Source organism: Salmo salar, chromosome ssa27 (genome assembly GCF_905237065.1).
Source record: "Salmo salar chromosome ssa27, Ssal_v3.1, whole genome shotgun sequence".
NCBI lineage: Eukaryota > Metazoa > Chordata > Actinopteri > Salmoniformes > Salmonidae > Salmo > Salmo salar.
The window spans coordinates 9737089-9762249 of NC_059468.1; the positions used below are offsets into that span (position 1 = coordinate 9737089).

General features: G+C 43.3%; 1 protein-coding gene across 4 annotated transcripts in view; it reads right to left on the reverse strand.

The window, feature by feature from the left end:
- LOC106588418 (glutamate receptor ionotropic, kainate 5) overlaps positions 1-23094 on the reverse strand; it is a 34367-nt gene extending 11273 nt beyond the window's left edge. The window contains exons 1-11 of one of the 4 annotated variants that reach the window (XM_014177376.2): positions 20626-23094; positions 19184-19348; positions 18067-18164; positions 15066-15231; positions 12912-13090; positions 11645-11698; positions 9156-9335; positions 5957-6109; positions 3855-3959; positions 3542-3649; positions 2415-2618 (exon numbers count right to left, since the gene is read on the reverse strand). In XM_014177376.2, coding sequence (XP_014032851.1) covers positions 2415-2618; positions 3542-3649; positions 3855-3959; positions 5957-6109; positions 9156-9335; positions 11645-11698; positions 12912-13090; positions 15066-15231; positions 18067-18164; positions 19184-19348; positions 20626-20734 — 1521 coding nt within the window. In that variant the 5' untranslated portion in view covers positions 20735-23094. The remainder of the gene's footprint in view (positions 1-2414; positions 2619-3541; positions 3650-3854; positions 3960-5956; positions 6110-9155; positions 9336-11644; positions 11699-12911; positions 13091-15065; positions 15232-18066; positions 18165-19183; positions 19349-20625) is intronic. The other 3 variants (XM_014177377.2, XM_014177373.2, XM_014177375.2) reach the window with 3 other exon arrangements.
- Between the last annotated feature and the right edge of the window lie 2067 nt (positions 23095-25161).

A 25161-nucleotide genomic window follows, 5' to 3' on the forward strand; every position in this document is an offset into this window, starting at 1 on the left:
TGGGTTAGTGTGTTATTCAATGAACTGTTCAGGCAATGCTAATTTGTGTGTGTATGTGTGTGTGTGTGTGTGTGTGTGTGTGTGTGTGTGTGTATGTGTGTGTGTGTGTGTGTGTGTGTGTGTGTGTGTGCTTATTGCATAAGTAGGTATATTAAAAAATCTAGTGAGTGTGTATTTTCATGGAATTTACATAACTTTGTGTGAGGGCTCACTCTGCATATCCATTAGTGTGTGTCTCTCCGTGTGTGCCTCCAAGAGCGTGTTCACTCCACATGAGCGCATGCGTGTGTGCACTTACAGTGTGTACACTCTTAGAAAGAAGAGTGCTATCTAGAACCCAAAAGGTTCCATAGGAGAAGAACTTTGAAGAACCATTGTTGGTTACATGTAAAAACCTTTTCCACAGAGGATTCTACACGGAACCCAAAATGATTCTACCTAAAACCAAAAAGGGTTCTACCTGGAACCAAAAAGGGTTCTCCTATGGGGACATCCGAAGAACCCTTTTGGAACCCTTTTTTTGTAAGTGTACACGTGCGTGTGTGTACACGTGCGTTCGTCAGGGTTTGTGCTTGCCAACCTACGCTAGGGCATCACAAGCTGCACCACCATATAATTAGCGACAGAGAGACATTTGATTAGCCTCTTAACGCGCCGGATGGGTCACGCACGGCTCCACTACCCCACCAGTAAGGTCATTATGGATGCCATCATCATTATCATTACCATTTTCAGTAACGGCATTATTAGACGCTATCGGGAGTCGAGATAGGGCCAGCAATCACACAGATAGCATCAGTAATTGCAATTGTCCTTTTTAGTTGCGGCGACAGCAGTGGCGGTAGAAGTAACGGGTGAGTCTATGGCGTTTGTGGCAAAAATATCGTTATCAGTCACAAACGTAGTAGCAACAGTAGTGCTAGACACTGTGTTGTTACTAGCGCAATAGCAGTTGAAGGAGCATTGAGTGTCTTGCGGATTCCGGTACATTTTTGCTCTGCGTCACAAAGTGGTCCTGGCTGCCTGCTCCCCCTTCCTCAGGGACCGGTTCCTGCTCAACCCCTCCTCTGAACCGCAGGTGGGTGCCAGGGAAAGCCACCTTGATACACACTATTTGGGTTATGTTTGATAAATGTCGAGTGTCCAGCTTCAGTTGATATACTAGCCCCTGACAGACACGTCTTGTCACGTGCCCTTTCAATGATCTGACTGTTTTAATAGGCATATCTTTGAGCCTGGGAAGTTCTCAAATGTTGCATCATGCCGGCTGTGGTTCCAGTCCTATGCCTCATTATAGTAGATTCTATCACAAGTCTTGCAGGATATGGCACGGCTTACACGATTGATCATAATAAAAATACACTACATGACCAAAACTATATGGACTCCTGTTCGTTGAACATCTCATTCCAAAAGGATGGGCATTAATATGGAGTTGGTCCCCGTTTGGCGGCTATAACAGCCTCCACTCTTCTGGGAAGTCTTTCCACAAGACGTTGGAACATTGCTGCGGGGTCTTTCTACCATTCAGCCGCAAGAGCATTAGTGAGGTCGGGCGCTGATGTGGGGGGCGATTAGGCCTGGCTCGCAGTCAGCGTTCCAATTCATCCAAAAGGTGTTCGATGGGGTTGAGGTCAGGGCTCTGTACAGCCCAGTCAAGTTCTTCCACAGCGATCTTGGCTCAGTCGTTGTTGCTCCTAGAAGTTTCCACTTCACAATAACAGCATCTTACAGTTGACCGGGGCAGCTCTAGCAGGGCAACATTTGACAAACTGACTTGTTGGAAAGGTGGCATCCTATGATGGTGCCACGTTGAAAGTCACTGTGCTCTTCATTAAGGCCATTCTACTGCCAGTGTTTTGTCTATGGAGATTGCATGGCTGTGTGCTCGATGTTATACACATGTCAGCAATGGGTGTGGCCGAAATCGCCAAATCCACTCATTTGAAGGGGTGTCCACATACTTTTGTGTATATAGTGTATGTGGTAAAAACGGTGACTAGGGTCACATCCCTAGCTGTGACACCAGCTCTTTATCCAGACGTTCTTACCACAGAGAGCTACAGGTTAACCTGACGATCAGCAGACTTTGATTGAGATGCATGACTCCACAACCCTTTTGATCAGCGGTCACCAACCATGGTCCTAGAGAGCTTAGCCGGTTTTTGCTCCATCCCGGCACTAACACCTGATTCAATGAATCAAAAAATCGTCACAAAGCCTGCCCGTCCCTATAGCTCTCCACGACCAAGGATTCTAGCCAGCCTTCTCATTAGTTATGGTGGCGATTATCGTAGGCTGCCTTTGACTGATTGACGACCCGTCTCATTGACCCACTTTTACAGTCAGTCGTCTAGACGGTGTGCCTGCGTGTGTGTGTGTGTGTGTGTGTGCGCGCGCACGTGTGTGCTTACCCTATTGATGAGCTCTCCCACCATGCCTGTCCAGGATCCATTCGGTTCAGGCGCTCCGTACAGCCCGTCATCCACCAGCTTGATCCTGAAGGAGAACTTCAACAAGTCCGACAGCTCTCTTAGCATGTCCACACAGAAGCCCTGGTACCGGTCGTTTCCCTGCAGCTCCTGGTAGTTGGACTTATGCATCACATACGGGTTCTCCTGCAATAGAAGGAAGATCAAAAAGTCCTTCAAGAGCTATAATTCAAAGAAGTGGAAGGCATTTTCCCGAAACGTGTTGATTTCTTTTTTAGCACTGACTTTGCGAATAGACACGTTTTAAGGAATACATTTGCTTACTATGACTTGTGATATGTGGTTGTCTCTCAAAGCTACCTTAAGATGAATTTACTAACTAAGTCGCTCTGGATAAGATTGTGTGCTCAGTGACTAAAATGGAAATCTATATGTACTATATATCTTGGAAGTAAACATCCTACCAACAGCTGCTGAATATTTCTTCATCATTATTCAAAGGAGGAACAGTGTCCTGAAGGATTTACTAAGGGCTGACTCTTTACTTGTAATGCGAGCACATACCTACATTTACATATTTTGTCATTTCTTGCATAGAGGTCACTGGCGAAATGATTTGTCATTAAGGGGCTATATGTGACTTATTAGCCATGAATGACATTAACATCTACAGTACTTAGCACTGACTTGATGAGGTGTATAGAACTGATATTACAAGTTACTGTACAATAAAATGATTAGTGTACCCCTAACTGTCTCCTTTTTTTGTTCTTTGTAAATTGAATGTCATTTTTTTCAAATATATTTTTTACCTTTATTTAACTAGACAAGTCAGTTAAGAACAAATTCTTATTTACAATGACGGCCTAGGAACAGTGGGTTAACTTCCTTGTTCAGGGTCAGAATGACAGATTTGTACCTTGTCAGCTCGGGGATTCGATGCAGCAACTTTTCAGTTACTGGCCCAACGCTCTAACCACTAGGCTACCCTGCCACCCCCCAAAGTAATCTTGAACACTTGAGAAATGTTGTTTGACCCAAAATGGCCAACAGAAAACCAACAGTTTCACATCTACCAATGCAAATGTGCGAAACCAATATGTCTTTACCAATATGGTGGTGACGATGAGCGTCTTGTTAGCCAACGTCTCCGACATGTTGTTATCCAGAGACGTCGAGTTCATCGCCAACGTGTTGTTAGAGTACCAGATCCCGATCTGTACACGGGGATGACGAAGGAAAGAAAGAGAGGAGAGGGGGATGAAGTGGAAGAGATAGAGAATAAGGTTGAACCCATGATCAATGTGTATGTTTTAGTCAAAATGTTTTGTGCTTGTCAAATCAACTCCAAAATAGAGCCCCCCCCCCCAACCCCACCATGACCCAGTGAAATTTGAACCCATGAACCCTTGATCCCCTGACCTCTTTATGACCCCCACGGTGCTTCTCCAGGATTCTCAGGGTGTAGTTTGTCCTCTGGCCTTTGCTGTTGAACTCCACCCTGCCGGTCAACCCATCATACTCCACCTGACAGAGACATAGAGACAGAGAGAGAGGGAGAGCGAGAGAGTGAAAGAGGGAGAGCGAGAGAGAGCAAGAAAGAGAGATTGAGAGAGGAAGGGAGCAAGAGAGAGACATAGAGAGAGAGATGGGGAGACAGAGAGAGAGAGAGAGAGAGAGAGAGAGAGAGAGAGAGAGAGAGAGAGAGAGAGGTATTGAGGGGAAGCAAGATAGAGAGAAAAACATACATTTATTATTTCAAGTAGCCAGAGAAAGAGAGAGCGGCAAATAGAGAGAAAAAGTATGTGGAACAATAAGAGAAAAGAGGGACAGAGGAACAGAGAGAAAGAGAGAGGGAAAGATTCAGCCAAGACAAACAGACAGGCAATAGCTAGGCTTGACAGTGGCGAGAGAGACAGAGAGATGTATGGCTAAAACAAAAGGCATGCAGCAAGACGGAGGGTGTGAAGAGAGATTCAGGATGAATTACACCCTAAAAGAGAGGAAGAACAAGAGATGCCCAAACGAGGAACAACAAAGCGGGGGAAGGAGGGGGGAGAAAGGGAGAGAGGAGTGGAACCACTGCCAAAGAGAGTGTAGGAATGATGGAATGATGTGCGGAGAGCGAGAAAACATTGTCTGAGACGGGGAGAGATGAGGGGAGAAACAGATGGGGGAAGATAAGTGGCAGACTCCGATAGGATAGGAGGAAGGAGGAAGGAAGGAAGGAAGGAAGAAAGGAAGGAAGGAAGGAAGGAAGGAAGGAAGGAAGGAAGGAAGGAAGGAAGGAAGGAAGGAAGGAAGGAAGGAAGGAAGGAAGGAAGGAAGGAAGGAAGGAAGGAAGGAAGGAAGGAAGGGGAGAGGATGGAGAGAAAATACGCTGCCCAGCAGAGCGCAACAATGACGATAGGAAGAATACCATCAAGACCACAACACACACCAACCACCCTAACAACAACAACAACACCCACAAAACAATGTGGTTTACATGGCAACAACCGAAAGTCCCAAAGGCAACAGGAAGGTAATAAGACAGTGCTTCAAGCACTAATGTATTGCGAAGTGGAGCTGTGCCATTCACTAGTTAGCCTACTGGTACGGTTGGGGTAAATTCCAATCCAACTCAGTCAATTGCTCAATAATTCAGGATTCACTTCATGAATTGAACAATTCAATCACATTTATTTCATGAGCTGAAATGCCATTCATTCCGCAAATATACGGAATTTAAATGGATTTGTCCCACAACCCTTGTTACTTCTGTAGTTCAGGACCATGTTTTAGCTAAGCATGGAATCTATTGGTACCTGACTGTTCTGTATTCAACAACATAACATTGCTGCCTTGGCAGGAGAACGAGTTGGCTAAGGTGGCAAATGCATAAATAGCTAGCCAGGCTAGTTGGGAGAGTGTTCAGCAACAGGTGAATGTACCATGCCATATTGCATACTTCAACTAAGCTTTGGACCTATTGGGACACAATCTTTAGTAGTTCTTTCCTGCAGTCAAATTATCTAGTGGCCTCATAGGTGGAATATTATATATATATTTTTTTATAATTTCATAATTAATAAACATAATTTAAAAAACTGTTTTGTTATATTTATATTATATTTCAGTCTTCTGTGATGTATATAAAGTGTAATATTAGGAAGCAAACTCAAAATAATATACATTTGAACTCTATATCTGACATGGTACAGGTGTCTTCTATTTTCAAGCCCATAACCATGTGTGTACTTAAGACTATCAAGAGGACACTCTCTCCTGATTTAGCCCACTGCAGTAAAAGGTTAAACAATGTTACATTGTTGCCTAGGCAAGACAGCAATTAGTTGGCTTATATGCAGGTGGCACAACTGGCTAGTTGGGACACACAGGTGAACTAATAATTTCTGTAGTCAACAACATTACATTGTCGCCTTAACAAATGAATCAGTTGGCTAATACAAGATGGGCTAGTTGGGACAGCGTTGGGACAGCGTTGGGACAGCGTTGGGTAAAGAGAGAGCATGTGTTAGTACCATGCGCAGGTAGTTCATCAGGCTGGTGCCGTGCTGCCAGATCTGAGGAGTGGTGCAGCTGAGCGGCTTCACTCCAATCTCCTGACTCCGGTTGAGCTCACGCACCGCCCCCACCACCACATGCACCGCATCAAACATAAGAGCCGACGACAGCTGTGGGAGAGAGAGAGAGAGAGAGAGAGAGAGAGAGAGAGAGAGAGAGAGAGAGAGAGAGAGAGAGAGAGAGAGGGGAGGGAAGCAGAGAATAAGAGGATAGTTGATACAAATGTGAGAGAGAGTAAGAAAGACATAGGGAGGGAGGGAAGGAAAGCGAGAGAAGGAAAGACAGAAAAAGAGAGAAAGATGTGAGGCAGGCATGAAGCTCGAGATAGAGAAAGAAAGACAAAAAGAGTAAGAAACGTTGGGATAGATGTAACGCTACTCAGTCAACAAGGTGGCACTGTGGTCCGTGCCAAAGCTGTGTGATTCAATCAAACCTTAAAGGGATACTTCAGGATTTTGGATATGAGGCCTTTTATCTACTTCCTCAGAGTCAGATTAACTCGTGTATATCCTTTTTATGTCTCTGTGTCTCGTATGAAGGAAGTTAGAGGTAGTTTTGCGAGCCAATGCTAACAAGCATTAGCGCAATGACTGAAAGTCTATGGGTATCAGATACCCATAGGATACCCATAGACTTCTAGTCATTGCGCTAAGGCTAGTTAGCAATTGTGATAGTGCTAGTTAGCAACTTCCTTCAAACTGCACGCAGAGACATAAAAATGGTATCTATGTGTTCATCTGACTAGATAAAGAGCCTCATTGCCATAATGCCAACGTATCCCTTTAAAAAGGAATGACATCTGGTCAGGCATCAGTCAACCTGGCAGAGTGTGAATAACGCAGATCGTGAGTGACAGCATGACAATATGTGTACTTTGACTGGCAGTTTGACCGTGTCAAAAGGAATAGTGATAAAGTCTGTCTATCAGAGGAGGCTGGTGGGAGGATCTATAGGAGGACGGGCTCATTGTAATGGCTGGATTGGAATTAACGGAGTCAAACATGTGGTTTCAATATGTTTGATGGGTTTGATACCGTTCCATTCCAGCCATTACAAAGAGCCCGTCCTCCTATAGCTCGTCCCACCAGCCTCCTCCGCTGTGTATGACCTAGAAATGTACGCGTAAAGGTGTGGCATTGCACGTACGAGTAAGTGTATGAGTGAGAATGTAGAATTGGATGTCATTATACTGTTATAGTATAAAATATATAATACTATATCAGTATAAGTTATCATAGTCGAGAGTATACGGGTAACAGCACGTGGATAACTTAGCAGTAGAGAGTACACAAGAAACATACTTAGCTGACCGTATATGAGTAAATTACTGTAGCAGTATATGAGTGACAGCAGTAACAGTATGTGACAGTGTATGAGAAAATGATATGAGTAACAAGTATACAGTGAGGGAAAAAAGTATTTCATCCCCTGCTGATTTTGTACGTTTGCCCACTGACAAAGAAATGATCAGTCTATAATTTTAATGGTAGGTTTATTTGAACAGTGAGAGACAGAATAACAACAAAACAATCCAGAAAAACGCATGTCAAAAATGTTATAAATTGATTTGCATTTTAATGAGGGAAATAAGTATTTGACCCCTCTGCAAAACATGACTTAGTACTTGGTGGCAAAACCCTTGTTGGCAATCACAGAGGTCAGACGTTTCTTGTAGTTGGCCACCAGGTTTACACACGTCTCAGGAGGGATTCTGTCCCACTTCTCTTTGCAGATCTTTTCCAAGTCATTAAGGTTTCGAGGCTGACGTTTGGCAACTCGAACCTTCAGCTCCCTCCACAGATTTTCTATGGGATGAAGGTCTGGAGACTGGCTAGGCCACTCCACGACCTTAATGTGCTTCTTCTTGAGCCACTCCTTTGTTGCCTTGGCCGTGTGTTTTGGGTCATTGTCATGCTGGAATACCCATCCACGACCCATTTTCAATGCCCTGGCTGAGGGAATGAGGTTCTCACCCAAGATTTGACGGTACATGGCCCCGTCCATCATCCCTTTGATGCGGTGAAGTTGTCCTGTCCCCTTAGCAGAAAAACACCCCCAAAGCATAATGTTTCCACCTCCATGTTTGATGGTGGAGATGGTGTTCTTGGGGTCATAGGCAGCATTCCTCCTCCTCCAAACATGGCGAGTTGAGTTGATGCCAAAGAGCTCCATTTTGGTCTCATCTGACCACAACACTTTCACCCAGTTGTCCTCTGAATCATTCAGATGTTCATTGGCAAACTTCAGACGGGCATGTATATGTGCTTTCTTGAGCAGGGGGATCTTGCGGGCGCTGCAGGATTTCAGTCCTTCACGGCGTAGTGTGTTACCAATTGTTTTCTTGGTGACTATGGTCCCAGCTGCCTTGAGATCATTGACAAGAACCTCCCATGTAGTTCTGGGCTGATTCCTCACCGTTCTCATGATCATTGCAACTCCACGAGGTGAGATCTTGCATGGAGCCCCAGGCCGAGGGAGATTGACAGTTCTTTTGTGTTTCTTCCATTTGCGAATAATCGCAACAACTGTTGTCACCTTCTTACCAAGCTGCTTGGCGATGGTCTTGTAGCCCATTCCAGCCTTGTGTAGGTCTACAATCTTGTCCCTGACATCCTTGGAGAGTTTGGAATCTGATTGATTGATTGCTTCTGTGGACAGGTGTCTTTTATACAGGTAACAAGCTGAGATTAGGAGCATTCCCTTTAAGAGTGTGTTCCTAATCTCAGCTCGTTACCTGTATAAAAGACACCTGGGAGCCAGAAATCTTTCTGATTGAGAGGGGGTCAAATACTTATTTCCCTCATTCATATGCAAATCAATTTCTAACATTTTTGACATGCGTTTTTCTGGATTTTGTTGTTGTTATTCTGTCTCTCACAGTTCAAATAAACCTACCATTAAAATTATGGACTGATCCTTTCTTTGTCAGTGGGCAAACGTACAAAATCAGCAGGGGATCAAATACCTTTCCCCCTCACTGTATGAGTGTTATTAAATAATTAGTATACGAGTGACAGTAAGACTACACAATATATGAGTGTTTGAAGAAGATATTGAGTTACAGTATATGAGAGTATATGAGTACAGTATATGAAAGAGAGTGAGTATGAGTATGAGTGTTAGTCACAGTAATAGTGTATGAGTACAACCACATACAAGGATTCCGGTTCTCACCGACGGGCCGGGGTAGGGGCTGAGGTCACAGCCCTCCCTCCAGGACAGGTTGAGACTCCTGATGAACTCCAGGTAGAAGGGATGGCTGCTGTTGAGCATGGAGAAACCTACGATGTTGGATTGGTCATCCACCACGTCGTCCAATCGCAGCAGGGGAAAGTCCTGATTGACAAAAGAGGGAGGGAGGGGCTCGGGAGTTAGTTTAATATCAGCAGGAGAAAGTCCTGATTGACACAAGAAGGTGGGAGGGGCTTGGGAGTGAACAATCTGAGAGAGCTAGCTAAACCATACAGGTAGGGGAAAATGTTAGTGTTTTCCCCCTCCCCAGTCATGTCAATTAAATGATTGTTCAACAGTGAGCAGTGGAGGCTCCTAAGAGGAGGAAGGGGAGGACCATCCTCCTCAGTGAATTTCACCAAAACAAAAATGGTATTACATTGAAAAAGTGATCCTTTTTAAATAAAACTACACTAAATATATTCACGTCACCAAATAATTGATTAAAACACACTGTTTTGCAATGAAGGTCTACAGTAGCCTCACCAGCACTCTGTAGGGTAGCACCATGGTGTAGCTGGAGGACAGCTAGCTTCTGTCCTCCTCTTGGTATATTGACTTCCATACAAAACCTAGGAGGCCCTTGGTTCCTAACCCCTTCCATAGACTTACACAGTAATTATGACAACTTCCGGAGGATGTCCTCCAACCTATCAGAGCTCTTGCGGCATGAACTGACATGTTGTCCACCCAATCAAAGGATCAGAGAATGAATCTAGTACTGAAAGCATAAGCTACAGCTAGCTAGCACTGCAGTGCATAAAATGTTATGAGTAGTTGACTCAAAGAGAGATAAAGACAATAGTTGAACAGTTTTGAACAAATTAATTTCTTCAAAAATGAAGGAGAAGCAAGAGAGAGAGAGATTGTCATTTTTTCACTTTCAGTTTCAGTTTCACTTACTTAGCTAGCAAATGTAGCTAGCTAGTTTAATTACTCAAACACCCGGCTCAAACAGAGGGATGCTATCTAGCTGGCTATGACTATCCAACACAACACTGAAACTCTTCCAAGTCAAGGTAAGCTTTTGGTTTTATTAATATATTGCCTAACTGCTTACACTGTAACGTTACTGCATGATTGTAGCGGGTTTACTAACGCATTAGTTCTATTAGCTATGTTGACTAGGATGTTACTTTGGCAAATATGGGGACAACGATGTAGGCTGTGTGTAGCAGTTATGACATGGTTTGGCTTGGAAAGGTTTTTCGCCTGGCCACATAAAGCTGATGTGTTGTTCATTGAAGTCCACAAACGAAGGGAAAAGGTGAGAGGAGGAGAGTGCATAAAGGTGAGAAGGAATACAACATGGCTGCTATGAAAGTGAACTGTGTTTATGCATGATCAGGGATGTGTATTCCTTCTGCCGATTCTGTTGAAAAACCTTTCTTAAACGGAAGCAAATGAAACGGGGATAAAAATACCTGAATTTGTCCAATAGAAACTCTCATTTGCAACTATTGGACTAATGATTACACCCAAGATAAACTAGTTGCAGGCAAGAGTGTGCAAGGAGGTATTGAATGTGTCACTGTTTGTCCATGCGTCACTGTCTGTCATCGCAAAATTCTCTCGACCTGTGTGCACCTATGTTGTATACTTTCATTCATAGGCGAGTTTGTAGAAACCTCATGATGGGTATAGGGAAAATGTTTGTATCATGCTATAGCCTAAACCTATCATTGTTACATTGAACTGAGTGAATGGAATATGAATGACAGTCATCCAACATGCTGTAATAGAAATAAGGCCATGCTCATGAACGGCATTGACCGCCACTGACAGTGAGGTATGAGATAGCAGTGTGGAATAGGGGTAGAAAAGGGTAGTAAGTAAGTACATCTTTCTTCTTTTTTAAAATCATTTTGAAATACAGCACATCTGAAATACGGCTCTGGAAAAGTTGATTGCAGTTGGACAACAGTAGCAACGGTACCACAGCGTCTCACAGTAGCTGAATACAGTAAGGAGACCATGGTCCAATACAGGGACAACGTTTTGGTGCCCGGAGGCAGGACACCAATGGTTCTAGTTCCAGACAGTAGAGCGGCGTGCCATTCAGCTATGAAACTGAAAAGGGTCATGATTTTGAGATTTCTGGTCCCTCTCCAATGTTCAGGGAACTGCCGTTTTTCCCATGGGTGTGTGAGGCGTGCACCCCTTGTAAGTACCACAGCAAAAATGCCCTGCACTGTAGACGGGACGGGATAAGATGTAGAAGATATTACTAGCTATGTAAGTCACCTCGCACAAGGGCATGCGCCGGGCACAGAAATAATGATGACAAGCGATGCACTCCCATCATGCATTTCAGATGAGGTCTGCCGCGATAGACGTCCACAGGCCGAGCAGACAGGATTGTGGGTAGGGTACGGAGAGGGAGAGGAGGAGAATTTTGATTGGTATGCTCTTACCATTGTGGTGAGTATGTACTTGTAAAACGCTGATGTCATCCCCAGTTCTGATGCCTGAGGGGTGGAAAAGGAGAGAGGGGGGGGGGCATTGTAACAGTGCTGATACACTGAATTGCACTGGACTGTGGGTGATGCAGTAACTTTATCATATGGCATTCAGGTAACACGTTTGCTAGCTTTAGACACATGAGCAGGTGTTTAGCATGTAGAGCTTTGACCTTGAAAGCTAACAGCGCATATCCGCTATTTTTGACAGTTTATTACACGTGCATACACATAGCATACGTGAACACTACATCTAGCGTTTACATAGCTTACAGTACTGGCGCCACTGGTAGTACCACCAGTAGACTACAGAATAGAATAATACATCATTTCAAAGCATACATATATAATGTGCCTTCTGGCCACAATATTGAGTAGGATAAATGGTGCTATGTGTTATACTGCAGAGAATGACATTGAGCTGGGCAAGGCGAACCTACATAAGGATCTGCTAATACATTAATAATTCATACATAGCAGATTCATAAGCAGCGCTTAAGCATTTATTGAATGTAATAAATGCTCATGTCAACACCTTCAAGTAGATGAATTATATCATGGTAACATCACTATGATACAATTATCAACTTGACATAAGCATTTATGGAATGTTTATGTACTGCTTGCAAATGTGTTATGTATGAGTTATACATGTGTTATGAAGTCCTGATGTAGCTCTAGGTAATCTTCAAATAAAGTGCTACATGATTCTTTGAAAGATTTTAAACTACATTATAAACTGGATAGTTCGAGCCCTGAATGCTGATTGGCTGACATCCGTGGTATATCAGACCGTATACCACGGGTATGACAAAACAGTTATTTGTACTGCTCTAATTACATAGGTAACCAGTTTATAATAGCAATAAGGCACCTTGGAGGTTTGTGGTATATGGCCAATATACCACGGCTAAGGGCTGTATCCAGGCACTCTGCGTTGCGTCATGTTTGAACAGCCCTTAGCCGTGGTATATTGGCCATACTGTGTACCACACCCCCTTGGACCTTATTGCTTAAATATATAATACTAATATATGCCGTTTAGCAGGACCTATATCCAAAGCGACTTACAGTCATGCGTGCATATATTTTACGTACGGGTTGTCCCGAGAATCAAATCAACTATGCTGGCATTGCAAGCGCCTTGCTCTTTCACCTGAGCTACAGAGGACCACACTGTTGTTAGTTGTCTTTGTGACTGTAGCCTGGTGAGGGTCCTGACCTTTCTGAGGATGAGGTAGGAGATGGAAGCATTGGCGTCGATGATGATAGTAGCCACTTTATCGTCTCTAATCTCCTTTAGCAGGGGGGTGGGGTCCAGGCTTTCGTCCAGCATCCTAACGGACAGTGTTTCCCGGGAGATCAGGAAGCGCCGGACCAGCTCCTCCAATCGCAGCAGGCCTACGGGGTGGAGGTGGAGCACTTCAGAGGCTTGATGAAACACATACTTTGTGATACCTCAACCAAACAGTACTATAGCACTGTATTGCTATTTCAAAATACATTTTGATTACTGCTATCGGAAAAAACATGATATTTTGCTCTATTTCTCTGTCCCCCCATCACTTTATATTATGTTGGGTAGTAACTTTAAAACTACTTTGGTAACCAGAAGGTAATTGTACATGTCTAGATGGTGCTGTTAACACATATTTTCACATTCTCTGTTACCAGTATGTTTAATCAGATCTTTAGGTGAGGTGTGTAACAAAAGGTATCATTTGAGCTACAAGAAGGATTTCTGAACGTGTTAAATTGTTTCACTTTTTCCTTAAATGAATGAGGAGGACCATCCTCATCTTCGTCCCTGGACAGAAAGTACATGTCCATCTTTACTTCCTGCCCCTTTTTATAACATTCAGTGACCAGTGAGTTACTCTATCCAAAACCAAGTCTATCACAAGCCTGACCTTGATAATCGCAACAATAGGGTGACTGGAATTGAACTGGGCCTTGAACAGGGAACAGACAAACCAATACAGTGGAAAAATAGCCGACTGGAAAATAAAACAAGAAAAACCAAGGGAAGAGGAAAGAATAGACACCATTTTGCGAAAGAACGTTACACGGAGCGCAGACCAGACCAGCCAAGTGGAAAACAGTGGGCTCCATAAAGCGGGAGGGTGGCGCGGACTGTTAAAAGATGCATTCGGCACACCCAACCTTGGCCTAGACCTGAGCAGTCGAGTAGAGCAGCAGCTCATAAGTGGAAGGCATAATCCACTCTGGAGGGGAACTGGGCTAATCCACCACCTGGACTGGCTGGGCGGCTGCACTCTGTGTGCAGGGGACCCTGGAGCGCAGGAGGACTGATGGGAGGGTGATAGAGGGGTAGTATGAATGGCTTCGAGCTACTGGAGTACTTTTGTACAGTTCAGGGTCTTTGTTGGAGTTGTATTACTTGGAGAGAGGAGCATCAGACCAATGCAAAATGACACGCACTACTGCTCTGGTGAAGCTTCAGGGGCATTGGCTGTACGCTGACAAGTCTAACGCGTCAAAACACATACACAATACATGAACCTCAACAAATAGCGATGCACTACTTGAACCTACTTGGACTACTTGAACCGGCTAAATAAAGGATTACGTGAGCATGGAGGCGGCAGGTAGCCTAGTGGTTAAGAGCATTGGGCCAGTAACCGAAAGGTCGCTGGTTTGAATTCCAGAGCCGACTAGGTGAAAAATCTGTCGATGTGCCCTTAAGCAAGGCACTTAACCCTAATTGCTCATGTTAGTCGCTCTGGATAAGAGCATCTGCTAAATGACTCAAATGTAAACATGCACATTGAGGAAAACAGCAAAGCAGGGCATCTCATTTGACAACGTATACAATGTATAATTTCTTATACACTCTCCACCCTCACACAGGTGATACCGCAACAATAGGCAAGGTCTAGAAGCATGAGACAAACGCAGTATCCAACACCCTGCACTCACACTCAACCTTCGCTCAGATCAAACCGTAACCGTGGAGAGTTGATGTATGGAGGTAAAGGAAATAGACTGTACACTCTTAGAAAAAAGGGTTCCAAAAGGGTTCTTCAGGTGTCCCCATAGGAGAACCCTTTTTGGTTCCAGGTAGAACCACTTTTGGTTACAGGTAGAACCCTTTTTGGTTCCATGTAAAATATTATGTGGAAAGGGTTCTACCTGGAACCCAAAATGGTTCAACCTGGAACCAAAAATGGTTCAAAGGACCATTTTAGGTTCTAGATAGCACCTTTTTTTGGTTCCAGATAGAACACTTTTGGGTTCCATGTAGAACCCTTTCCACAAAATGTGTACGTAGGGAGGTATCGTAGTACGGAATTATACAAGTAGGGAACTATAGGAACATGAATGCAGTATCAGACACCCTGAGGCATACACTCACACTCTGCCTTGGCGCAGATGAGGCTGGCGGTGGGATAGCTGAAAGAGCGGAGGATGGCCCCTATAGCCAGGCTCAGGTCCTCGTTGCTGGGGTAGAGGCTGACCGAGGCGAAGCGGAGGTATGGTAGTTTGGGCGTCTCCTCCGGGCCCACCTTCACATGAGGGATCTGAGACAGCAGGCAACATAAGGTGTTATAAATGCACTTTTAGGCATTACGAACTGGTCATGGGAAGTGTTCATAATTGTTTATGTGAGTATGTTATAAAAGGATGGTCATGTATGATAATAACAGATTATTATTATCATACTTGTGTATACTATAATAAGCTAAATTATTATTATCATATCATACACAAAGAGTAAAGGAAGGGAGAGGAAGGGGTTGGGTGGTAAATGAAAGGCCCAGTGCAGTCAAAATGATGTTTTTCCTGTGTTTTGTATCATATTGTACAACAGCTGATGAAACTAACACTGTAAAAGTGGGAAAACATTTGATTGGGGATATTTCCTGATAGTTGCTGGTTGAAAATATAATCTATACAGGACCTTCTAATCAGCAGGTTTTGCATGGGTGGAGTTTTGGCTTGCCTGGTGACATCACCAGGCAGTATAAGTTCATATAGACCAATAACAAAGTGAGTTTAAAACTTCTGCCAATAACAGCTAGTTTTCAGATTACATATCTCTCCCCCTTCCCCTTGTCACTCAGACCACTCCCAGACAGTCCTAGCAAAATCCTTGCTTGAGAACTATTACAGTAAGGTAATTATTTGATATAGAGATAAAAACGGCTGCATTGGGCATTTAAGCATTCAAGCTTTAACCCTGGACATTATTATCATGCTCTGTCCATCACATTGACATATTCAACCTAATTCAACCCAACAAAGCAAAAGCTGTTTTTATACTGGTATTTCATCCATAGAATACTCCAAGGTAAACAGGCTACATTTTTTCACATTTGCATTTTCTTCCTATGGCGAGATTTTAAACCCTGTTTGACTTAATCTGGCTAAGGGCCAGGTCTGAAATGTTTCGCCCCTGGGATGAGATGCTGCTTGGCCCGTACTGAAATAAAGTGTGTAATGTGAATTTTTTGGTTGAAAATGCCTGAAGAGATTTCCATTAGTAGATGATTGACAGCATCCAGTTGCAGATTTATATGACGAGAGATCGTCATCTAACCATGGTTTAAGACTGATTCATTATCGTAGCTAGTGAACGAAGGAGTATTAACCAGGTCAAATCTCTGCATGACCGAAGTGTGACCATGCAGGTTCGAACTGAATGAGCCACAGTTAACTCATTACAGAGTTCACTAAACTATGACCGAGAGAGGTCAGAGAGGACATTTCCTAGAGTGGTGTTGGCTGTGTCCCAACATGAACTGTTTCCACGTCTCCTCTCCCTTATATCCACTGACCTGAAAGGACTTAAAACATATGCCGTTTAGCAGAGGCTTTTTCCCAAAGCAAACACCATCATTAAGTTTGCTAATGACACGACAGTGGTAGGCATGATCACCGACAACTATGAGACGGCCAAAAGGGAGAAGGTCAGAGAACTGGCAGTGTGGTGCCAGGACAACAACCTCTCCCTCAATGTGATCAAGACCAAGGACCTGATCGTGGACTACAGGAAAAGGCGGGCCGAACAGGACCCCATTAACATCGACGGGGCTGTAGTGGAGCGGGTTGAGAGTTTCAAGTTCCTTGGTGTCCACATCACCAACGAACCATCAAGGTCCAAACACACCAAGACAGTCGTGAAGACACGACAAAACCTTTTCCCCCTCAGGAGACTGAAAAGATTTGGCATGGGTCCCCAGATCCTCAAAAAGTTCTACAGCTGCACCATCAAGAGCATCCTGACCAGTTGCATCACCGCCTGGTATGGCAACTACTCGGCATCTGACCGTAAGGCGCTACAGAGAGTAGTGCATACGGCCCAGTACATCACTGGGGCCAAGCTTCCTGCCACCCAGGACCTATATAATTGGCGGTGTCAGAGGAAAGCCCATAAAATTGTCAGAGACTCCAGTCACCCAAGTCATAGACTGTTGTCTCTGCTACCGCACGGCAAGCGGTACCGGAGCGCCAAGTCTAGGACCAAAAGGCTCCTTAACAGCTTCTTCCCCCAAGCCATAAGACTGCTCAACAATTAATCAAATGGCCACCGGATTATTTACATTGACCCCCCTCCCCCCCTCCATTGGTTTTGTACACTGCTGCTAATCGCTGTTTATTATCTATGCATAGTCACTTCACCCCTACCTACTTGTACAAATTACCTCAACTAACCTGTACACTGCACACTGACTCGGTACCGGTACCCCCTGTAAAAAGCCTCATTACTGTGTTACTTTTATTATTTTTTACTTTAGTTTATTTGATCAATATTTTCTTAACTCTTCTTGAACTGCACTGTTGGTTAATGGCTTGTAAATAAGCATTTCATGGTAAGGTCTACACTTGTTGTATTTGGCTCATGTGACAAATAAAGTTTGATTTGAATTTATTGCAGTGCTACATACAGTCACCGGCCAGTTTATTAGGTACACCAACCGTTCATGAAAATGGATTGCTCCTACAGACAGTGAGTCACGTGGCCTTGGCTTGCTATATAAAGCAGGCAGACAGGCATCCATGCATTCAGTTACTGTTCAATTGAACGTTAGAATGGGCAAAACGAGTGGCAGTCCCATAGGCGAAAACAGCTCTTTGATGAGAGAGGTCAAAGGAGAATGGCAAGAATTGTGTAAGCTAACAGGCGGGCCAAAAACAGAAAAATAACAGCGCCGTACAACATTGGAGAGTACATTTCCTTAATATGTAACCCCAGCAGGATAGGTATAAACAAAATGTCCGAAACCTATCCTGTCCTTTCAATGATCGGTAATCATCCAGTAAGCAGACAAGTAGTGGAGTAGTGGTTTATGGGAGTATGGGGATATAGTATGAGTAACAGTGTGAATGTGGTTTAGAGGACATAACTAGCTCACCTCCTTCTCCCCACAGATGTGACTGACAGTTGACCCTGAGGCAGGACTGGAGGCGGGGCCAATCACAGAGACCACCCCCTTCGGCAATATCTGACACACTGAGACAGAGGAGAGAGAGAGAGAGAGAGACAGAGACAGAGACAGAGACAGAGACAGACAGACAGACAGACAGACAGACAATTTACCAGCAAGACGGAAGAGTCAATGTCTTGGACGAGGTCCAGTTCTTGGATGATATATCAAATTAAGAGTCAATGCCGGACACTTTTGATTAATTGGAGCCATAACGGCAATCTGAATCCTCACTCTGTCTATTGGAGATGAGTGTTATTATTCTGTTCAGAAAAACCTGCTCTCCCAGATCCAAGACAGATCAGCAATGTGTGTGTGTATCAGTGGAGGCTGTTGAGGGGAGGAAGGGGCACAATAATGGCTGGAACGAAGTGAATGGAATGCCATCAAACCATGTGTTTGATGTATTTGATACCATTCCACTTATTCTGCTCCAGCCATTACCACAAGCCCATCCTCCCCAATTAAGGTGCCACCAACCTCCTGTGGTGTGTATGTGTGTGTGTGTGTGTGTGTGTGTGTGTTTGCACGTGAATACTTGTGGATCACTCACTGTTTAAAGAGCAACTGTTAACACCCACTACCATATTGCCTCCCTTTGTGATGGTGGGAGTACAAAAGGCTATAACGTGAAAAAGAATGATCTTGGACACACACACTTAGCTTACTCGGTCAATTCGTCCTTCTCCAAGACAATAACTTCTGTCGGCGGTACACTGTAAGTGTGTGAGTGTATGTCGGTGTAACTCATGTGATGAGTAACCATGCCTGCGATCAGAAGACTTGCATTAGCTCCTCTGAGATAATGTCTTGTCTTTAGCTCAGAGCGCTAACAGTCTTGTGGCTCTCAGGAGATTTTGGTTTGAACCCAATCTGTCAAATTTGTACGAGTAAAGTATCTATCCAGATATAGTTGACAGTAAGTGGAACATTGGCATTAGCTCAGGATTCAACCTGGGTTTGAAACCCGTCGGTCACATTTGAATGAATAAAATGTCTATCCAGCTCAATTTAGAAAATAATGGTTTGTACTAATCATGCTTACTGGTATCGGTGGTGTCGTACTGTGAGTCCTTCTGCAGCTCGAAGATGTCCACCTCCACCCGGGCTCTGGACTGGCCCTCAAAAATACTGTTAATGTTCTCCCTGGCCAGGGCCAGCGCTAGCCGCTCCCCTCGCCCACACACCGACTGGTCGTCCAAAATGGCCGCTGGGGGGATAAATAGAACGATAGAAAGATAGACGAGAAGATAAAGGAGCATGAAAAACCAGACCCGGGGGCAGATGGATTCAAATCCACTGTTGGGTTTTGTCGTTCCTTTCAAAATAAGTCTATCTGATCTATGTTCCAATAAGGCTGACCTTTTGACTAACATTCAACCCATCTGCGAAATGGATGACAGGGGTGAGTCACAGAGAATCACACAGGCTAGAGCCATTTTCAAGGAAAGGTTATTCAGGGGGAAAAGTGGACAACCTGTCGTCTGACATTTAGGAGGATCACTGAATGATGATCACATCGGTGAAGTCAGCGAGATGTACATAACCAAATGAGTTCATCAATTATTCTATCATCCTTATGGTAACGACCCTTGTTTACATTACAATTACTGATGAATGAGGCATTCTCTGATCCAAGCCTTATCTTCCTGATCTTCAATTAGCCTACAGTATGTGTATCCATGGAGACATTGATAGAACAATGTACTGTAAACAGTACTGTACTGCACTGCAGCTTCCTGTGCTAGCAGACACTCTTACTGACACTCTTACTGACAGTTGTTGCTGCTTCGCGTGATGTATTGTTGTCTCTACCTTCTTGCCCTTTGTGCTGTTGTCTGTGCCCAATAATGTTTGTACCATGTTTTGTGCTGCTACCATGTGGTGCTGCTGCCGTGTTGTGTTGCTACCATGCTGTGTTTTCATGTCCTCTTGTCCTGTGTTCTGTCCTATATTTTTTATTTAATTTTTAATTTTTAATCCCATCCCCCGTCCCCACAGGAGGCCTTTTGCCTTCTGGTAGGCCGTCATTGTAAATAAGAATGTGTTCTTAACAGACTTGCCTAGATAAATAAAGGTTAAAAATATATATACATATGGTAAATATGATGAACTATAATCGCATTAATCAAAATGGCAAGTCAATAACCACAATCAGTTGGTAAAGACATTGAGGAGTAGATGGCCTTGTCAGCCATGATGATGTGATCCCATCGCACACGTTCGGTCATCACTAGTTACCACAGCCACAAAGGCATATACCCTGCCTATTTCTACAATTTATCTTCATACAATTTGATTTTAAACCTAACCTTAACCACACTGCTAACCTTATCCCTAACCTTAACCTTAAATTAAGACCAAATACCTAATTTTAGTTTTCATGCCTTTTTATGATATAGCCCATTTACATTTTCTACATTTAAGTCATTTAGCAGACGCTCTTATCCAGAGCTTTGTGGCTGTGGTAACTAGTAGAAACCCCACCCATTCTGACGGAGGAGAGCGCGGGAGCCTGGGTGAAAGAGAGCAGGGCCATGGTCAGCAACAGGAAGAGGAAGTAAATCGACAGCAGCAGCGCTGGCAGAGCCGGCATCTTCCACTACTCCTCATGGAGAATGGTCTTCTGGCTGCCTGGTCCACCACCTGCTGGACGGGAGGACTCATTATAACATAATATACAACTATATGACATAATATATGGCTGGAGCAAAGTGATATGATACACACCTGACTAGGGGAGAATTTCAGTTGCATACACCTCGCATCCTCTCCCCTCGCCTCCTTCTTAAAATCCATTGGATGAACAAGCCAGAGGTCCCTCCCCTCTGACCTTCTACTCCAATGGGTTTTAAGGAGGTGAGGAGAGAGGACTTGTGGAGTATGTAATTGAGATGCTCCACAGGACTTCATGTCTATATTTCAGAGGTAAGGAGGCAGCACACACACAGATAGTTCACACTCACATAGAAACTCACATGGCTACCAGAATTAGTCACTCAAGGAAAACTTAAAGAGCACAAAGCGAGTAAGAAATAGGGGAAGCCAGGAGAGAGAGAGAAATGGAGCGAGAGAAAAAAAGGAGAGACAAAGGCATCGAAAAATAGGATAATTAGTTGAGGAGGGATGGCAAAATGTGTAAAAATCTTCAAAGTAGATTACAGCTAGAGTAGTGAGATTTAGGGAGGGCCGGCATAACTGAACACAGGAAGTAGCCACGGGGTAAAAACAAATCTAATATACTTCCATCACATCCCATAACTTCATCTTAACTCTGGACAGTGAGTTATTTTGTCAACTGTCTGATTTGTTACCCCTGCTAAATGTTTATTTGTCCTGACAGTGACGCCTTCCTGCATGCATTTAAACTGGATTCCAAAAGGAATTTAAATTGAAAGAGTTGAGTAGGACAGGCTGACAAGGCAAGAGACAGAGGAGGGCAAGACAGTGTGAGATGAGCGGTAATAGATCAAGAAAGAGAACTGAGCTAATATTAGAGGAAGAGAGAGAGCACACGAGACAGCTGTACTGAGTGACAGAAAATATAGTAGGAATAGACACGGTACAAATTGTAGGAGAAAATGAGAAATGGTGCCTGGTAGAAATAAATATTATAACGATCCTAATTAATTTGGAGCTTCCGCTAGGCTATAAGTGGTGCCGTGTAGTGCGCCTGCTGTTACAGTACACTGCTACAAAACACTGCACCTCTGGGTGCTTTAGCTCAAAGAGGCAATCTGCGATTGGCACATACATTTTTGGGGACTTTTAAATGAATGATACATATAGCCATTGATTCTTGAAGAGTAGAACTTCTAAACACCTCATGAGCTTAGTTAAACTGTCATACCCCATCAGAACCCACATGATATGCTTTGTTTACAGAACATGGTCAGAACTGTGTTGATCTCATCGATGGTAAGTCCTTGCATCCATAGCTCTGTCTATGAATTTGAGTGGTTACATATCACCAGACCCATCCCTCAGCTGTTTACCAAAACAGTGGTGGTGTGGCGGCTTTGTTATTGTTTGAACTGCAGATTACCCCTTTAAATCAAGAGGGGATTACAAACATGAGTTACTTTCCTATGAATAAAATGGCAAATATCAACATTGAGCTGTCTCATCGTTAAATCATATCTGAAAGCTCTTTACCGTGTTAAACAATACGGTCCTGATAAAAATCTACCTCACATTATTTCTGCTGCTTTGAAAGTGTTTTTGGTCCAGTTTAAAGAAGTTCAAAAAGCAAACACTTGAGTTAACATTAGCTCTGCCTTTCAAGTAAAAAGTAGTTGCCATAAACTACTCTAATGTGGAAGAAGATAGCCCCACAAATACTGAAAGTTTTTTTTTTAATGTTTTTTAGGGGTGCATCAGTTTTAATTTTGCAAATAGATTGTGGCTTCTATCAATGTAATTGTCTGCATCATTTCCAATCCCCCATATATCTTTTTTTTATAAATATATTGTGGCAGACAGCAGAGAGAGGTGAGGGGAGGGGTTATTGAGGGGAGATATCTTGCAGGTCTCTGGCTCCACCCCCGAGCCTTATATGGTCTTCCTGCCCCAACGAAGCGAGGCTGTGGACGTTGGGGCAGTGCTTGGGGATAAAGGAGGAAGCAGCCTGCACAAAGGGGCAGAGTAAGGAGAGAACAAAGTGCTATATGAAGAGTGGGAGAAGAGAGAACAATATCTGTGTGATTACCCGTTGTGACCTGGACTGTCGGACTACACCCCTTGGGTACTGGACCAGATTGGCTAAGGACCCGGGTGTGAGGATTACCCCTGGAAAACGGAACGAACAACAAGAACGGCTTGTGGACTGTGAGGTGATTGGTGAATTCCCCCTTCTTCCCCAGTGTACTAAAATCCCTAATAAACTCCCTATTTGCATTCTATTTGTGCTACTGGTGCATGTTTTGTTATTGAACTTGGTGACATGGAAACCCCACACCCTTGAGCCTGCTACTATATATATATATATATATATATATATATATATATATATATATATATATAACAACACACACACACACACACACACACACACACAGTACCAGTCAAAAGTTTGGACACACCTACTCATTCCAGGGTTTTTCTTTATTTTTACTATTTTCTACATAGTAGAATAATAGTGAAGACATAAAAACTATGAAATAACACATATGGAATCAAAAACCAAAAAAGTGTTAAACAAATCAATATATATTTCAGATTCTTCAAAGTAGCCACCCTTTGCCTTGATTACAGCTTTTCACACTCTTGGCATTCTCTCAACCAGCTTCACCTGGAATGCTTTTCCAACAGTCTTGAAGGAGCACTTGTTGGCTGCTTTTCCTTCACTCTGTGGTCCAACGCATCTCAATTGGGTTGAGGTCAGATGACTGTGGAGGCCAGGTCATCTGATGCAGCACTCCAACACTCTTTTACACACTGTCTGCCATCTGCCCATTACAGTTGAAACCGGGCTTCATTCGTGAAGAGCACACTTCTCCAGCGTGCCAGTGACAATCGAAGGTGAGCATTTTCCCACTGAAGTCGGCTACGACGCCGAACTCCAGTCAGGTCAAGACCCTGGTGAGGACAACGAGCACGCAGATGAGCTTCCCTGAGACGGTTTCTGACAGTTCGAAATTCTTCGGTTGTGCAAACCCACAGTTTCATTTACTGTCTTGGTGGCTGGTCTCAGATAATCCCACAGGTGAAGAAGCCGGATGTGGAGGTCCTGGGCTGTCGTGGTTACACATGGTCTGTGGTTGTGAGGCTGGTGGGACATCCTGTCAAATTCTCTAAAACAACGGAGGCGGCTTATGGTGGAGAAATGAACATTCTGCAGTCAGTCTGCAAATTGCTAGTTCCCTCAAACTTTGACCTCTGTGGCATTGTGTTGTGTGACAAAACTGCACATTTTAGTGTGGCCTTTTATTGTCCCCAGCACAAGATGGACCTGTGTAATGTAAAGATAATGATGTTTAATATGCCACACCTGTCAAGTGAATGGATTATCTTGGCAAAGAAGAACTGCTCACTAACAAGGATGTAAACAAAATTGCACATTTTAGAGTGGCCTGTTATTGTTCCTAGCATAAAGTGCACCTGTGTAAAGAATATTTAATTTCATCTCATGAAACATGGGACCAACATTTTACATGTTGCGTTTATATTTCTGTTCAGTATAAATTCCAGTCTTACTTTATCAAAAGCCTTTTCAAAGTCCGCTATGAATACCAGGCCTGGTTTCCCAGATATTTCATAGTGTTCTTTTGTTTCCAGTACTTGTCTTATATTATCTCCAATGTATCGTCCATGTAAAAAACCTGTCTGATTAGAATGAATAATATCCGACAATACCTTTTCAATTCTATGCGCTATGCATTTTGCTAAAATTCTTGTGGCACAACACTGAAGTGTAAGGGGCCTCCACTTTTTTTAATGGACTGGATCTTTATATTATTTTTCTTGACCAGGTTGCAGTTGCAAATGAGAACTTGTTCTCAACTAACCTACCTGGTGAAATAAAAAAAGAAATAATAAATAAAATGTACCACCCTGGGTCCTGAATTAGTAATAGTGAAATAAAACCTCGTTGAGTATCTGATAATCTACCATTTTTACAGGAGTGGTTAAAACATGCTAATAACAAACCTTTTTTGAGTACATCAAAAAAGGTTTGATATGCCTCAACTGGTATGCCAGCCCTGGAGTTAAAGGCTTTAATTGCATCAAGTTCCACCTCTGTAACTTGGCCTTCACATGAATCTTTCTGTACAGCTGTTATTTGTACATTATTAATATAACAAAAAAATCCTTACAATTATCTTTGGTTAGTGGAGATAGAGGAAACTGAAATGAAAACATATTCTTAGAGTACTTTGGTTCCTCTTTCAAAATATTGTTTAGTGAATCATGGGTGACTCCATCATTTGTAATACGTTTTAGTAAATCATTTTTGGTAGCATTTCTATGTTGAAGATTAAAAAAGAATTTCGGACATTTTCCCCCATATTCCATCCAGTACGC